The sequence below is a fragment of the Conger conger genome, chromosome 1, assembly GCF_963514075.1.
Source record: "Conger conger chromosome 1, fConCon1.1, whole genome shotgun sequence".
Classification (NCBI taxonomy): Eukaryota; Metazoa; Chordata; class Actinopteri; order Anguilliformes; family Congridae; genus Conger; species Conger conger.
Window position 1 is genome coordinate 17,224,554 of NC_083760.1, and position 18,290 is coordinate 17,242,843.

The window sequence follows — 18,290 nt, forward strand, 5'->3', positions numbered from 1 at the left end:
TTCACAAAACTTTTAGTGGAAATTAAATATGGTCCTCAATTCAGAACAGTCATTTTGACCTTTAAATGTTAGCCATAACAACTGTTATTATAACATTATTTCAAAATGTCAGTAAGGTAATGTCATTTTTAGATGAAACATATTTAGATGAACCATGTTTTTTCAAATCTCTCAGGATGTTATTTTTCCAAAAGGGGGCCTGGCTGCTAGGCCCTCTTATCACGTCTTCTCTCACTTACTCACTTCTTATATTGCTGAGGAGATAATGTATTAAGATTCAGAATAGTGGAGGGGTGAAGGGGTCTATCTGCACAAGATAAGAACAGAGAACTTCCACCCTCACACTCCACTCTGTGGACCATGGCAACAGGACCATCACCAATGAGATCACTGAACTATACGGGAAAGCATATTTGAATAATAGAGTATGTGACATCATCCAGAAAAGGTGACAACACTGAAGATCATCCATATTTCAGTGACGATTACAGTTTAGTGCACCCTGACTAAGTCCACACAGTTGGCGTGCCTGTCATTCTAATGGGGAAAGAGGAAGGACCCGTGCGTAGGCTGCAGTGCTAAAGAAAAAGTTGATTAAAGTTGAACTCAAGCTCTGGGGCATTCAGTTTCATTTTAGGTGCTAGGAATAATATTATAAAACATACGCTCACTAAGCTGTTAAAAATGGAAATGTAGACTATTCATGTGTGAACAATATTTTAGAGAGCTTGACAATAGTTCAGGCAGTGTGAAAAGAAGCAGCACGCGGCCATTTCAATTCTCTCAAAGATGGAGCTGTAGTTGACAGTAACACATCGGAGGTAATCTACTGTTTGTGTCCCAGGAAGTCCTTCTCTGTGAACTTCACCACAGTGGCAGATGAGCGTCTTGATGCAGAAACACAAAGGGCTCTGTTTTCTGGAATCAACACCACAAGGCTAATGGGCGCAGTGAGTGGGCATGGCGATTGAATCTTGGTATTTCCGTGGCCAGAGGCGCATGGTACAGCTGGATTATGCTGAATATAATATCAGTGGTGTGTTGCAATTGCATTAATTCATACCAACTGACATGCTTCCATTCCCTTTAAAAGTCATACGCTTTGCGCTGCTCAGTCTCATGGCAAATAGCACATATCTCTGAGCACTTATTTGCAGAAGCACAATTGCATTCTCACAGGTACAGTTAGCTGCAGTTTTGAAATTGATTGTCCACTGGGGGTGCTAAAGGGAAGCTTAGATCTGGAATTACTGGAGATGAGGCATGTTTGCCGGGAAACTTGCTTGCTTGTCAACTTGCTGGTTTAGTGTAGCGGTTCAATCTAGTGATTAGCTCGTCAGCTTCTCCCAATTGCGATCTGGGTTCGAAAACCAAATTTCTACAATAGCATATCAGACTGCTTGGCGTAAATACAACAATCTATATTCAATAGAAACTAATCAAGCAGGATGGTTCAGTGGGTTTGGGGAAAGGCAATCTTAATTTCTATTTTTCTTCATGAATGTCTTCAAATAACATTTTTATGTGTAGTAGTGTTGTAAAACCTATACCTAGTGTTGGGCAGAGCTACTAGCTTAACTATATTTTCCAGTAGCCTACCATGTGTAACTATTTCCCTTAAATAGAAATCAAGTAGAATTGGACCTGTATTGGCATAAAAGTACAACCGGTAGACCGGTATCATTACAGCACAGATCACACAATATGGATGGGAATACCCTCAAGTCCCTGTACTGTAACCACATATTCATTGTTATATTTAAAATCAAATCCAATGTGCTGGAAGTACAGAGCCAAAAGAACAGACATTGTATCACTGCCCAAATACACACTGACTGCATCTGGGAATGTACAAATCTGTTTACACACTGTGCCCTGAATAAAAAGTGTCCCCCAAGAATCTGTGACTGCTCGCTACAATCAGGGCAGTCTAGAACTGGGGCTGGCCCAAAGTCGGAAATGTCATGTGCCTTCTTTGTTCCGGCTGGGGTCTCAATGCCAGTGCTTTGACAAACGACAGTCCCAACCAAGGCAGTTCTTCACCCCGGCTCCGCTCCCCCGGGCTAATCCTGCAGGGATGATCAGACTAAAACATCCCACCCCCCTGTAAAGAGCATTAATGATGGCACAGGCCCACCCATGGAGGAGCAGGCTACGTGTTGGCATCCATTACGGCTCATGATTAATGTTTCCCATTTCTTGCAAAATGCATCTGTGGCTAATATGATTTTTATGAACCTTCCGATGGTGCTTTGTGGGGCTTTTAATGATGTTAAGGAAGTATTCACAGTAAATACAATCACAGCTCCGGAACTGCCCCACGGCCTGACAGCTGATGAAAGGAAATGTATCCTCTGTTGACGGCGCGCTGACGGTAGAACGGTAATAAGCCCTGACACCCTTGAGAGGAACGCTCCCAAAAAGCACGCACTGAATCCAGGTTCACAGGCAACGCTCCACACAATTTGGGCTGAACAAGCAGCGGCGTGAACACAAAGGGATTGCACTTATTTGCATTTGAACAAAACGTCATTTGAGGGCTGACGGAACAAAAAGGCCTTGAATACCCTGCCTGGATAAGCGCACACGCCAGGTCAAAAAAAAAGAACGTGCTTGTTCGAATCCGTCTCCACCACTTACCTAGAATGGCTATGACCTCGTCGTCCTGGATGACCTCCAGGGACCCCGACACCACAAAACACAGGGTGTCCACGCTCTCCCCGGCGTGGAAGATGAGGTCCCCCGGGGCGCAGTGGATGGTCTGAAACTCCACCGCCAGGGAGCGCAGGCAGCCGTCGCTGGCCAGCCGGAAGGCGGGATGCTCGTTGAAGACCTTGCGGTTCAGGTGGACGCAGATGTCCGCCCTCATGTCCTTGGGACAGATAGACAGCACCTGGGAACAGGAGGAGAGGCACCAGGTATCAACCTGCAAGCTGGAATCTGATGGTCGCGGGCACGGTCTACAGGATTGCTGGGGGATTTCTGTTGTGAGAAGACAGATTTTTCTAATTCAGAAAATGTAGACCGAGAAAACAAATACTGCAGAAACCGATTCTCACAAGTATCCTCAAGCAGAAAACGGTCAAGCAGGTACACCGGTGCAACCCTTCCTTTCAGAGACATTTTATTACACCTCAAAACATATGTTCTATCTCTCAAAGAACCCCCGTCACAGAATTAAAAGTCAAGAAACTTACTGATCACACTTTTAAAAATTGAATGATTACTACAGTGGACATAAACATACTAAACTGAAAACATTTTTTTTTTCCAGTAGATGCACTCACAATTTTTTACTTCAAGTTTAAGGTTTCTCAATAGAAACATTTAGGTTTACTTACATTTTTGTCAAAGTCTGACAAAATCTTTGCACTGCATCCATGAATGTCATTCAAACAAACTTCATATTCAATACAGACCCAAGATCTGTCCCCTAGACACATTTGTCAATGTGCTACTTACTGTACCGTATAATGAATAACCATTCTGGACCATACAGCAGTTATTGTTACTCATAGAGTCGATTTCAATGAGAAGGAACAGACACACAGAGGAGGGAGGTGGATGACTCAGGCAACTCATATCGACCACACATCCTTCTCTACATAAAAAGTATCAGAGTAGTATCAGCAACTAGCCTGGTTCGGTAAGGTCACAAGCAAATTAAAACCAGGTTGTAGGCTTATTAGAAAAAGCTATGCACCTTGCCTGGGGGCTCTATTCAAACAATTTGCAGACACTTCTATTTTATACTTGAGCTCAGCCACAAGGAGCTTTTTGAACTTTTTGAATATTTGGGGCAGAAAATGTTTTTTTACAACTAATTCCTAACTAAGGGAAGACAGCCCTATGTAAGTACCTTCTCAGTGTCGATGCCCTTGGTCATGGACCAGGTGGAGACGATGTAGTCCATGACCCTCTCGCTAAGTCCTTTAGGGACCTGGTAGAGCTTCAGGAAGTCACGCACGTTGTTGAGCATCTCATGGTAGCGGTTTGTGTTGGCATACATCTGCTGGAAGATGGTGGTGACATTCCCAAAAATAGTTGCATACAGGAGGGCTGGGAAATGAGAAAAAGACACAGGTGCACAAGTAAGCCTTCTGACACATTGAGATACCACTCCATAATTACGTAAAGTACAGTAGAGTGTAGGGGGGCTCCTGAGTGTCCTGAGTGCCTTGGCTGCTACAGGAGTGAGGACAGGTTTGCCTTGATCTCAGCAGGTTCAAGCCTCGGCCAGGTCATCCGCAGGCCACCGCCATCCTGACCACATTGGCAAAACACATTTGGCCTCATCCCACCTGGGGGTAGGATGATTTAATTTGGTCAGGGTTCCTTTGGCTACCACTGCATCGGTCCCACTGCTCACGTGCCCACGGGCTAACCGAGAGCAAGAGATTTGTCAGTGAGAAATAAGTCACTCTTCCAATTGGTGCTGACTCTGCTGCAGTAACGGGCAGCCTGCTCAAACAGCCATGGGCTTATAGGCGACTGCATTGGAGACCTGCCCATAGCTCCATTGTGTGGTGCTTTCTGCGAGGCTGGACAGAGAGACAACGTAGCTGATTCCATTTTGGACAAAACAAATTCCATTTTGGACAAGAAAATAGTTAAAAATCTTAAAAAAACAAAAACAAACTGTACTCGGTGATAAGAATTGGGCTACCACATAGCCTTTCAGAATCCATGGATGTTCTCTATTCTTGCATTGGATACATTCATATCTGATATATGACATACAGTAAGTTATTTCAGAGTGTCAAAACGGAAGCATATAGATTGGATGGCTCAGTATATACCAATTACGACAACAAACACTGCAGCTACACAGCATAACAAAGATCCCAGAAGAGAAGCGCTTGCCATAAGGTGCTACAATGTGAGTCCAGGCATTTCGCTGTTCATGCTTTCTTGAGGGAACGGAATGCAACGATTCTCCTGCTCCTCAGAGCTGTTTACTGACAGACTCCAACACTACTCCCCCATACACTGTTGCCATAGAAACCTGACCCAAAATAGTTCTTAAAATAATTCAGTCATTTTCAAACCACTCAGGAAAAAAAGAAAAAAAGAAAGGCAACAATTTAAGAGTTACTAAGAGTCAGAGCTCTGGCACACAAGCAGTGAGAAGATCTGTTGCTCACATAATAACAGCAGAGAAGATGGTGATTAGATCAAATACAATGGGGTGCAAACATTTGGGCACCCCTGGTTTAAATGTCTGTTACAATGAATCGGTATGTGTCTGTATGTGAATTTCAAAGCGAGATTGGACTATATTTAAATTTTTTACTGTTTATAAATGATAGAAAAAAGGGCCCTGTGCAAAAGTTTGGGAACCCTTTCGGATTATTTTTTGTTATTTCTGAAAAAGATGATTGCTTAGGCCCAGACCCAGGTGATTTACTTGCTAGGGCTTCAATGGGGCAGCTGCTTGTCGCTTAGTTGCCCTCCTGGACCCCTTGGTTGTGGATGCTTCTTCCAATTAATCCTCCTATTGCTGCAGAAGAAGTTGGTAAGTACTGCAGGATGCAGCTTCGAACACTTGCTAAATCCTGTAGTACTAACTTCTGCAGCAATAGGAGGATTCATTTAGAGTAACTAAATCTGTTTAAGAACGTTCCATTTAAGACAGTTGATCTACAGTGAGTAATAACACAAAACATAGTATAAAAGGGGCAGTGTTACGGAATCTGTAGCTCTGATGCACTATTTTACCCAAACTCTTTTGGGTCTAGTGAATATTTCTGGCCAGGCAAAAAAAACCCAAAGTAATATAGATAGCTGTACCCAATGCTTGGTTCCCAAAGGTAAAGTGCTTTGGAGGACTTTTATGGCTGATGTGCCCACTGTAGCATGACATGAGTTTTTTAAGGATTACCATAGTCCATCATTACAGTCCATGTTGAATAAACATTGTAAACATTTAATTGAATTGAATTGAATACTTTATTTGCATTTTCAGGAATTTGCATGAATACCAAGTAAACAAAACAACAATAATGAAAATGGCAGATCATATCTTCACTCTGTACAGGGTTTTGCTAGTAAAATCTCACCACAAAATGTAATGTGCAATTCTGTGCACGGGCCACACACAGCAACATTTCAATTTAGATCCACCTGGTAGTCATGAAAGAATTAAACGAATACTGCACTGATGAATCATTATGTTGACGTATACTGTACTTCTGGATCTATGGTTTGGGATAGAATATGAATTATGTTAGCAGGGATAGGAAACTCACTTTGACATGGAAAACTAGTACATATATGGTGGCTGGTATTTGTTAGAACTGCATAGAAGTTAAATTAAATTAGCTGGTAATACATTGATGTACACTGTAGTACACTGATGGATTTATCAGTATTCAGCTGTAATGCACCATACTGTATTAACATTAGAAGCACTTAAATCCAACATACTCTACTGGCCCTCTTGGAAATTAATTTGACACCCTTACACAACAACATGTGTCAATATCAAGAGCAAACCTGAACTATGATTTGAGCTCACGACTGAGACCTGAAGGTATTTTAGCTAGTAAAAGAGACACAATACAAATAGAACCATTCCTCAACAAATTCTAGACTATCACTATGCTTTCTCTAAGATGTACTGGAGCAAGTACAATCTGAAATGGATCAAAAGAGGGTTTTCAAAGTGAGGTTTACAAGATTTCTTTTTCCGTGCTGTTGTGGAGTGTGAATAATTACTGTAGGACTTTGCATGAAAGAGACACAAAATGACCTGCCTGCCAATTAATTATGGGCTACAGTACTAAGACACTATACCGTAGGTGGTTAATTGAACATACTTGAATCCATCCAACAGAGCAGATGACTAGTCCTGGAATAATAATCCTAATTACTAGAGAAAACATGACCACTACACATTTATCATCAAACAGAATCACTTTCAAACACTATTTCAAGAACTACTTCAAGAAGCTATAAATTGCTATGAGTAAAGGAGGGTCAGACAGGGTATCTTTGTTATCTTTGGATTAAAACCATAGTCCATGGGATTCTAAGGAGCTGGACCATTAGTTTATTTATTGTTGGTTGGTTAACTGTTACCTGGCTAATCATAAGGTATTCCAAGCAGCTACAGTACAAAACTTGCAGCAGACCGGCTCATATTACATCAGTAATATTTGAAACACTACTCTCATTTTCACTTTAGCCTGGTGCCAAACACGGGCCTTCAGAACAGCCAAATATATGAGAGGCCAGAAAGCAAGTTAATGAAAAGAGACAAACATACATTCAGACGCTTGTGAATGAGCGCCATGCAGCTGGCAAAATAACACTACATAGAAAATGCTGAGAGAGGAACTGCATACAAGTAAGATCATTCATCATTCTATTCAGTGACAAAATTGAAGCAGTAAGACTGAATCATAGCTACGGCTAGCCTAGGCTGCATTGTTAGCAGTGCTAAGCCAATTTGGTCTGGAGAGGGTATTCAGTACCCTTGCACTAAGATAGCTGAGATGCATATTACATTATTGGCATTTGGCCAAGGTAGGAGGCATATTAATGATGCACAAATAAGTTCATCCATCTCTTTAGTGGACATGGAATAAATTCAAGACCAATGAACACAGACAAGATTGCTAGCAAGTCTGGGATAAATAATAAGGCTATGCCATCATTTCTTTGTATTAGTCACTCCCTAAGATTTAAGGATGATGTTTAGTTAATAAATTAAAAGATTGGATGATTGGGATACATAAAGAATGGTTCCAGCTAAAATGAAAACACAGCTAACAATTGGGTACTAATTGCATATCTGTCGAGGAGAGGCCATTTAAATACACTTTTAAATGAAATATACAAAACAGCAAAAAACAGCAGATGGACAAACATTATGGCCTGCTACTACATCTCAAAAAAAGGATACATAAGCAAATATAAAAGCTTAACAAATACCTCATTCATTATAACAAGGACAAAATGTTATTTATTAAAATCATTTTGAAAATATAATGCCACCAATATTGTTGAAGACATTTCATCTCAACCCTACACGTGCATGCAAACACACTCTCGCTCTCTCTCTCTCTCTCTCTCTCTCTCTCGCTCTCTCGCTCTCTCTTGCTCTCTCTCGCTCTCTCTCAACACATTCTAAATCACGTGGTAGGAGGCTGCAACTCTAATACACATAGTAACAAGTTGTAAAACATTTTTTATAGAAAACTGATTAATTGAAACAAATCTACAATAACTTTATAAAGCCAATTAAAATGAAAGAGCAAAAAATATGAATAAAAATAAAAACAACTGTGAATAATTCTACGGTCAAAAGTAGCCACCTCCATTATAGCACTTTGATCAAATTAAAATGTAGACTATGAAAAAAATAATTAAATGCCCAGATCCCAGACTCTGCTGATTTTCCTGTGAACACTTGAGGGAACCCTTAATTGAGTGATTGGCTCGTTTCCCATGTAATTAATCTGAATAAGAGGCAGAGGCTCTCCAGGGAACTTTTCACTCAAGTGGCCAGGAACAGCAGGCTAGAACTCAGTCTGCAGTCAAATCCAGCTAGCCATAACGCTATACTTACTCTTCATCATCCGCACCAATCACCCACCCCCAGCCCCGAATCACCCAAAGTCTGATCACAAGGACTGCTGCAGACACAGACCAGGGGCACGTTCAATCAGAAAATGTCTGAACGCTTTGCTACGTTTTGCTATGTTCTGAACGCTTTGCTACATTTAGCTGTTTTCTGTGTGGCTTTGAGGTATGTTTCCTCTCATTTGGTTGATATGTCAGGGATACAGCCCAAATTAATAATGATGTAGGCTTATGCATTAAAGGTACAATAGGTAAGATTTTTGTGTTAAAACATTGTCACAAAACCATTGTAAATCCCTTCCTATCCCTGACATATTGACTCACGCTCTACCTGTGTATATAAATTAGGGTCAATAAATTAGGGTTTCAAAATATACAGTTGATGGCCTGACATGCTGTACCAAAACACTGTCCATCCATCCATCCATTATCTGAACCCGCTTATCCTGAACAGGGTCGCAGGGGGGCTGGAGCCTATCCCAGCATACATTGGGCGAAAGGCAGGAATACACCCTGGACGTGTCGCCAGTCCATCGCAGGGCACACACACCATTCACTCACACACTCATACCTATGGGCAATTTAGACTCTCCAATCAGCCTAACGTGCATGTCTTTGGACTGTGGGAGGAAACCGGAGTACCCGGAGGAAACCCACGCAGACACGGGGAGAACATGCAAACTCCGCACAGAGAGGCCCTGGCCGACGGGGATTTGAACCCAGGACCTCCTTGCTGTGAGGCGGCAGTGCTACCCACTGCACCATCCGTGCCGCCCCAAAACACTGTATAACTGTAAAATAATTCAAGCTCATTGGTTTAAAATTGGTTCTAATTGCCACAGCCAATGGCGTTTCCACGTCAGCGTGTTTACAGAAAAGGGGGCGGGATAAACAGTGCTGTGGTTTGAAGGTGTTTGTTGCTGCTATTCCTCACTTGACTGTTAGAAGTCCGAAATGACCTATTGTACCTTTAAAGCCCAGAGAACACCTTCTCAAAGACGCCATAGGATGCTCAACGCGCTACTGTTTCTGTTTAAATAAACGTTTGTCAGGGCTGAAACGTGGCCCCGTACTCCTCTCATCATTATCCAATCACATAATTAGTGCTCTGAGATGAAAGGCCACAGCTCACCTTCATGAACTAACAGTAAGCCTCTTCACCAATGAAACGTATTACTTTCAAAGCGCCTCCGTCTAATTCCATTTGGTAAATAGTAATTGAGGAGAAAGAGTTTCTTCAAAGCGAAGCTCCCCGTTGATGCGTCTAAATAAAAATTGATCGAAGGGACAAGGATGAGAACTGAATTTTAGTCGCACTTCACTCAGGGGGGTGATCATTTTCCTTATTATCTTTTTCATAAACATATTCGTGCTGCTTTCAACAGATCTATTTCTCATTTTGTTGAATTGAAATCTAATCTGATGCCACTATGAGAGAAAAGAGGATGAGAAGGCATACATTTTAATACTTGCCAAAATATCAGGCAGGGAGATCTGCTATACTTACTGGTTATAAATATTTGTACTTAACAAACTACGTCAGCTTGTATTGTTTCTTTAATGCATAATAATCACACTGTGCATTAATTACACCCATTAGCAATCATCAGAAGCATAATTAGGAAGAAACATCAAATATTACGTTTTCCTCATAGCAAATAATGAGAAACAAATTTCATCTGGTGAAATTTAACAAAGGCTTGCTGAGAAGCAAGTCTCTTGGGAGCCAAGATGAATCATCTCATTCAATTGTTTAACTATACTCATACATCACCATTAAGAGACACAAACAAATCCATGGCCACACTGCTATCTGTTCTATAGGCAGTGTGACTGCTGTCAGTGTAGACCTGTACTTAGAAATATATTCCAACCTAAAGAATCCATTCAGATTGTTCTAATTAATTCTTTGTTATGTAGCTGAAGCTTTTTATCCAAAGCGACTTACAGTTGATTAGACTAAGCAGGGGACAATCTCCTCTGGAGAAATGTGGGGTTAAGGGCCTTGCTCAAGGGCCCAACAGCTGAGCGGATATTATCGTGGCTACACCGGGGCTTGAATCACCAACCTTGAAACGTTATAGTTACTTTCATAATCGCATTGCCATAATTCTCCTGAAAGAACTAAGTGGAATAAGTGGTTATGCAGCTCAGAAGACCTGGGGAATAGAAAGCAGAGCACTTTTGACTTAAGACCAATGTAAAGTTATTGTATATTCCAGCACAGATTTCATGCCTTGAAAAAAATAGTATGGTTAAACTCTAGGTTAGTGGACAAACCGCTCCCCCACCACCACCCACTGCCCCATGCCATAAAATGCTTTGAGTTACTTTCAAGGGATTAAACCCCAGATATGGATCAATATCATTACTCAATTTTTCCCTCTCTATGCACACATGGTTTAGAGTCTCCTAATCTCTCACTCCACCACTGACTTGCCCTTCCTTCGTTGATACCCCATACACCCATTCACTGTATCCGACGGTCAATGAAAGCAATTACGTTAAGGAACAATCCATCAAGTCTCATTTCTACTTGATTCAATCATCACTGCCATCATTCATGCTGAAAACTCGCCTCATTCAAAATTCGCATAAATCGCTAAAATACATTAAAAAAGGGCAGCCCAATTTCTTGGCTTTTCATACCAAGAGATTGGGCTGATACAGAATAAGTTCATAAATGGGGCAGATTGAGAGGGTGAAAATAATAACAGTAATAATTATGGAAATAATGGTTGACTCTCTACAAAGAAACACCCTTGTATCCGCACACAGCTCAATATTGAAACATATTAAATATTTACTAGCTGAGCCTCGTTTAATGATATTTTTCCAGTGTGGCACATTTCTCTTCATAGGGTAGCACAGGGTATTGGAATATCAATGAGAAACAGAATAAAAAAACTTTGGAGAAGTTAAGACACAGGGGAGGAATGGTAGGAAATTCACACTCGGCACAGAAACCAGTGGCCTGTTAGTCATGCATTTACTGCTGACGTGCAGTGCGACAAGCCAACAGGATTATTTTATTGCATTTTTATATGAACAACAACTGGTACATCTTGTGGGTGTGGGTTTAGAAATAACAAAAGCAAAATAATTATTTAATTAATGGATTGTTTGAAGTAGTACATTTGGCAATAGCTTAAAATGGTGTCTACAGAAGTCGTGTAAATTGAGGATTGGAAACAAATTCCCATACCTTCCTACTGCCTCTTTGCCGGGTGAAGTCAGCGAGCTCATTGGAAATTGAGCTCACTGGATGGAATGGAAGTGTGCACAATGCCACATACAGTAAGAAACGTATACATTTTACCCAAAGTAGATTGCAAGAACTACAGCAGCAGAAAATATAATAACTTTTAGAACATGCCAGAATCATAGTCTTAGTCTATTCAGATACCCTGTCAAACAAAGTCAAATGTTCTGTTAAAGACAAGCTGAAATCACCTTTTCCTCAATTTAGTTCAGTTTTAAAGTATATTCCATAAAATAAATGACATGGTAATACTTCTTTCTTCTTCTTTCACTTCCTGGAAAACAATTTTAATTTCAAAATTGACTCCCCAGCTTTCAAAAATCTCCCCCCGAAGATTTGTTTCGCTTGCATTCACCGATGTCATATCGTAACTTCCGTTTCAGCTTGTCTTTAACATCTTACATAAACTGACGCTGTGGGCTAAGAGATTTTGATGAGTGCTTAACAGAGAGGGTTGGCATTAAAAAGAAAGAGATAGTCATAAAATGCATGCACCTTTTGAGACACTTGCTGGCACTGTATGCCTAACAGCTCACATGATGAACGCCCACATAGACAAGAGTCATAAAGCACACGCCACTTTCATACCAACAGCTTTGAAAATGGCCAGAACACCAATCTCATGATTAAAAGAATGATAGAATAGATGATACAGTAGGAGGTGGCAATTTTATAATGTTATAATTCAGACCAAGGGGGTCAGAGAGACAGATGCACTGCAGTCCCCCTCACTTTCTACATCATTTTCTCTAATTGGCCTAAAGTTCTGTGAAGTTTCGTGTTGAAGGAATTCATATATTGTGATATTTTTATGATATTGACGTTACATCACACACAGCAGGATTTCTGTGTTTCTCGTTCGTGATGTACAGAAACAGAGTACAGAAACTACATCACAATTATCTAGGGCAGCAAATGGATTGCTTTTAAGTGAAGAATATCTTTTACACACAGACAACAATAAAGTGTTACATGAGCAGGTTAGAAATTTGAGGCCAAAAATGAAGGCCTAAAAACATGAATGAGGAACATCCCCTGTGCAAAGTACCGTGCTAAAGGCTGAATTAATGTTAATGGTGCCAATTCCTCTCCTGGTTAGATAAATCCCAACTCAGTAAAGTGATGAAAGCCATGTTTTCAAACTTTCTTCAGTAAAAGTACACAATGCTTCTGCTATAGAGTAGAATTGAGCTGAGGTGTACAGAATTCCAAAGTTGATTCTGATCTTTGTTGCTCAACAGATGAATTATTCTGTTTTGTGTACAATAAGAAAGCCCTTTCATGTTTGGCTGCTTGGAATAATTTGCGCTGCTAATCTCCTAATCTGCAGACAACAATTCCTCACACGTGGCAGGAGAGAAACAGCTGAGCCTTCCAAACCTGTGTGAGAGGACCAAACTACAATGGGAACTCAGTCAGGTCCTACAGACCAGGCCTAGACAAGAAGTTCACCAAAATAAAAATTGTATTTATGAATGTTTCCAATCTCTCTCCCACATTAATCTCAAAACAAACTGTCCCCACACCATCACTGCAAATGTCACTGGAATGCAAGATGGTGGATAGAAGACCCAGAAAACAGGCACTAGCAGGCAGTAAGCCATGGGCTTGGGGTTATTGGTGACATGCTGGTGGATGGGATTCAGAGTGCAGTCATAGGGGCTGCATCAGGGAGATTGCAGGATCTAACTGGTGTTACGCACACGTCAAACCACACTGTGTAAACAAAGAGTGGGAAGGAAACCCCCTCGATATATGACTCATCACATGAATCAGACTTGAATACTAAATTTAACAAAGCAGAAATACCCCCACATGACAATTTAGCATAGTTGCAGAGAGCAAGAGAGAGATAGAATGTGTGTGTGTGTGTGCAAAAAAACATAAACACAGTTTTATTCACATCGTTACAGAGCCTCTGAAATGTATGCATTCTATAGGCAAGTGATTTGTGTATATTTGATCTCTGTGTACTGTCTACAAACGCAAGAAGATTACAAGATTTCAATCAGATGACAGTGTTTCTCATCTTTCCCACTGTCACTGGAGGCACAATGTCATGTGTATTAGGAGAGCATTATGCAGCCGCTGTACTTAACTTCGATTTATACATTTATAATTGCAGTAATACACAGTGAGTGGGGCCTTTTCAGCCCAACACTTTCACTGGAGAAATCACCACAGGAAGAATCTGCCCTAAAGGCATTAAAGAGTTCTTGCTAAAGAGTAACAGTATGTTCTGAAATGTCAAGGTAGAAGTGCTCATCATCTAATTACCAGAGCAATATTTTATACAGGGATATGACATATGACGTGTTGTACAAGGGCGTTCGAGCAAGCACACACAGATGTACACGCACACACAGACACACACACACACACACACACAGGTACACGCAAACACACACACGGACTCATACGGACACAATTACGCACATACAGACACACGTGCACACATATGCACACCTGCACACACAGGCAAACAGAAACACATTTACGCACACACACACACACACACACACGTGCACACACACAAAATAGCACAGTCAGAAAATACAGGGATGCAGAAATCAATGGTATGGTACAGAAGTGCTAACACATGGACACACAAAAGTGTTTGTGTGCATGTGTTCATGACCACATATAGTACTGTGTCATGCTGTCACAGCTAAAAGAGAAGATGACCCTTGTCCTTTCCTGTTCAATACTCCTCAATAAAAAGTGTGAGAGAACGGACTGCTACCAATTAAAAAGCATAACAAACTCAAACTGGCTCCCCTGAGGGGTGAATTAGTCTCTTGGGGGCAAGCTTTACAGATTCATCCCATTACAAAAGTTCTGCGCAAACTCTCTAATTACCACCTTCCCCTGCATCCACTAATCACGCTCTGCCCAATTTGGATGCCCAAACTGGAACAGTGAAAGCTTGCCGGACTCGGCAGCAGACATGACCTGAATGAGTCACTCAAGGTCTGAGAGACAACGCGCTACAGAGCAGCAGACTCACTTTGGATGAATCGACCCACAGGCCATAGCGCAGCGTTTCTCTTCTGCTCTGGGATCAGTTGGGACAATGACTATCTGTCTGGCATTGAGGAGGCCAGCCCTTCGGAAAGATCACACGATTCACATTCACGCGGCCGAGTCTCTGAACGAACCTCACAAATGGTCATACGAGGCGATCATTTGTTGAAATGCCAGACAGTAAATATGAAAATATTGAAAAAAAAACAACTAATATAACTCCCAACTGGACTGTTATATTTAGAACCATCGCTGCTCTCTCGTTCTGTCTGTTTTTGTGACTCTCGCTCCGTCTGGCTCCCTCTCCCTTCGACACTGTGGGCAGAATGACAGATGATCTCTCACGAGCGTATTATCTGCCCGTGCTTTGTGGCTTCCACGGGGGGGGTGGGGTGGGGGGGGTCAGTCCTGAGCCAGAACCGATTAACACATTCATAATCGCTATAATCGCCCTGGATCAATTATTCTGCTCAATTTAAATCACATTGATGCTTGTTTCTTATTCTATATGGACTCGGGCATGAAACTGCACCCCCTGCTTTTACAGAGATGGCACAGCCAGCCATAGCAGATACATGGTCTAATTATCATCATACAGGGATTATACAAGCCCAGGTAACTATTGTGCCTCTGATCTAAACGCAGCCTGCCAATCTGTTCTCCCTTTCGTGCTGCAAATGCTTAACTGAAGGCTTACTGTTCCATATATACACTCAGTGAGCACTTCATTCGGTATTTATTACACTTATATTTTAGACTAATTGGTCTTCTGCTGCTGTAGCCTATCCACTTAGAGGTTTGATGCATTTGTGTTCAGACATGCAATTTTGCATACCACTGTTGTGTGGTCATTTGCATCCCTGTCAGCTTTGACCAGTCTGCACCTTCTCCTCTGACCTCTCTCATTAACTGCTGCTCACTGAATGTTTTTTGTTTTTCGCAAAATTCTCTGCAACCCTAGAGACTGTTGTGCTTGAAAATCCCAGGAGATCAGAGGTTTATAAGATACTCAAACCACCCTGTCTGGCACCAACAGTCATTCCATGGTCAAAGTCACTTAGGTCACTTCTTCCCCATTCTGTCATTTGGTCTGAAAAATAGCTAAACCTCTTGACCTCTTGCTTTTATGCATTTAGTTTCCACCACATGTTTGGCTGATATTTGCATTAGCAAGCGTACAGATCTATCTAATAAAATGGTCACTGAGTGTATATTTGATTCATCCAAGTTTTCACTCATTATTCAATGGCTCTTTCCTTGTCTGTGACAACTTCTCTCCCCGCAGCACAACATAAGTCAAACGGGCAATCTCGTTTCAGAGCAGAAGCTGTCTGTGTGAACAAGGAGCCAGAGTTAGCTTCTGCCATCACTCACGTTTCATTCCTGCTAAACTGGCAGCTGCTCCGTTAGATTTCTTCAGTTTCATTATAAGTGCAAATGCGGATCGGGTGAGCTCATTATGCGCAAGCTGAGCGTGGGCCACAGTCTCATATCTCCTGCCAACGTAGTTAAGTGGCCCAGTAATCAAAAATAGCTATTTATGCGAAGGAAAGAAAGGTGTGGGATGAGGACACTCTGCTCCTCTAGGAGAACTCGTCTGTGCGGAACGTGGGCTACTGGTACTCTGCTGGTTCACATCAGCCCCTTTGTGCAGGTGAAGAGCTGCTTAGCATAGCCAGCTGTCTGTTCTTGTGTTTTTTTAAATTACACCTTTCTCAGACAACAATGCGGCTGGATATAGTAACAGCACAGGCGATTATAGTGAAAGGATCCCGGTACCCAAAGCCGAACCGCCTCTCCTGGGAGTCAGAGATACAATATGGCTCACCGATGTCAGGCAGACACACCGAGTGCACAGAGGCACTCATTGGGAGGGGCAAGACGTCATATGCAATGCTGCGGATTGATTTCTTTGAACGGCACAATGCGCTCGTAGTGGTCTAGACCCAGGAACACTTTGTGTAGGGAATCTTCATCAATAGGTTAAGTCACCCCAAATTTCCCGAAATAACTCTTGACTTTATGCACTTCATGGCAGGCATTCTGCCCAAAAGCACTTATTTGCCTTCTTAAATACACAAATACACACTCTTTTATAAGGTTTAAAATACATCCTCGTGCTTTTCTGCTAAATAACATATCACAACGATATACAGTACTGTATGAAAGTAATAATAAAACAATTGAAAAAAATTGACTGTCTGTACTCAGTTTCAAATTAATTTAATTCACTTTTATCAGAGTAATGCAAGACTTGTACATTCACAGATATACACTGAACACATTCTAATTACACAATGCATATGCAGAGATACCGAAATAGGTAGAATGTACCTTGGAGTTATCATAACATAATGGAGTCATACAGAGAGGAAAAACATAACCCTGAAATAACACAATCCAAAGCAGCGTGGTAACTGAAATCTGCAGGTTGATGATTACAGTACAGATGATGATCTGCAGGTTGATGCTAGAGCTCCATAGGAAATCTTTCCTAATAAGTTGTGCTGGTGTCTCTCATTATTGGCGTTAATTAAACTGCGACTTCCTGGAGCTCAAATCATAGCTTTCTGGGAGGAACTATGATGAATCAATAGCCAGAAAGACGGGGAAAAGCATTAGGGAGCTCCACAAAAGTAATGACGAGCGGTGTGTAAGCAAAGTGTGTGTCAAGGCAACAGGCCACTGCATCTCAAATAGATCAGATCAATTTGAATGCTTGTCTGCATAACTAACACAGGGACTACTGGCCCCCTCAGACCTAGCATCTCTAAGCTTTGTGTGCTTGCCTGAGTATAGAGTACTAGCACTGCATCACACAAGCACGATAGCCTCGGGCAGGGATAGTCAAATCTTGTCCTTGAATCTGAATCCGGCCCTAGTTTTCTTTCCGCCCTGATTATTCACTGAACAATTAGTGCTACTTATTGGACTGTCTTCACACCTGACTCCCAGGTAAAAGGAGGGTGGAAAGCCAGCAGTTCTCAGCCCTTGAGGACCATGCTTTGAGGAACAGGATTAAGTGCCCAATCAACATGGCTGTATTTAACACCGCTTTACAGTTAGAAGAGTGGAGAAACCTGAAAAGTCTAAAAGGGCAATTGGCCAGTGTGGGACCATGCACTAAAAATAACCAGGTACAACATTTTGCAGAACTGGGAATGCTTGTCACCTGAATAAAGGAAAATTTCATACAATCCCTGCCCCACCCCCTACTGCATTCTTAAAATGTCCTCTCGGTGGATGGCACAAATTAAAACACTTGGAAGGCAGAGTCAGACCTGCGTTTCATCAAAGGGAATTTGAATGATCTTTTTGCCTTTGAATTGAATCTGTGCTGTGCTGAGGGCAGGAGGGTGCTCCTGTTCTACTCCACAGGTAACTGGAGATAGCCGGCCTGCACTGCGGTCAGGCTGGG

The 18,290-nt window shown here is 41.7% G+C and overlaps 1 protein-coding gene across 2 annotated transcripts in view; it reads right to left on the reverse strand.

Moving 5' to 3' along the window:
* Positions 1-18,290, reverse strand: part of kcnh5b (potassium voltage-gated channel, subfamily H (eag-related), member 5b) — a 79,951-nt gene that overhangs the window by 22,971 nt on the left and 38,690 nt on the right. For both annotated transcript variants that reach the window (XM_061254090.1, XM_061254082.1), the window contains 2 exons: positions 3,860-4,059; positions 2,641-2,893 (listed from right to left, as the gene is read on the reverse strand). In XM_061254090.1, coding sequence (XP_061110074.1) covers positions 2,641-2,893; positions 3,860-4,059 — 453 coding nt within the window. The remainder of the gene's footprint in view (positions 1-2,640; positions 2,894-3,859; positions 4,060-18,290) is intronic.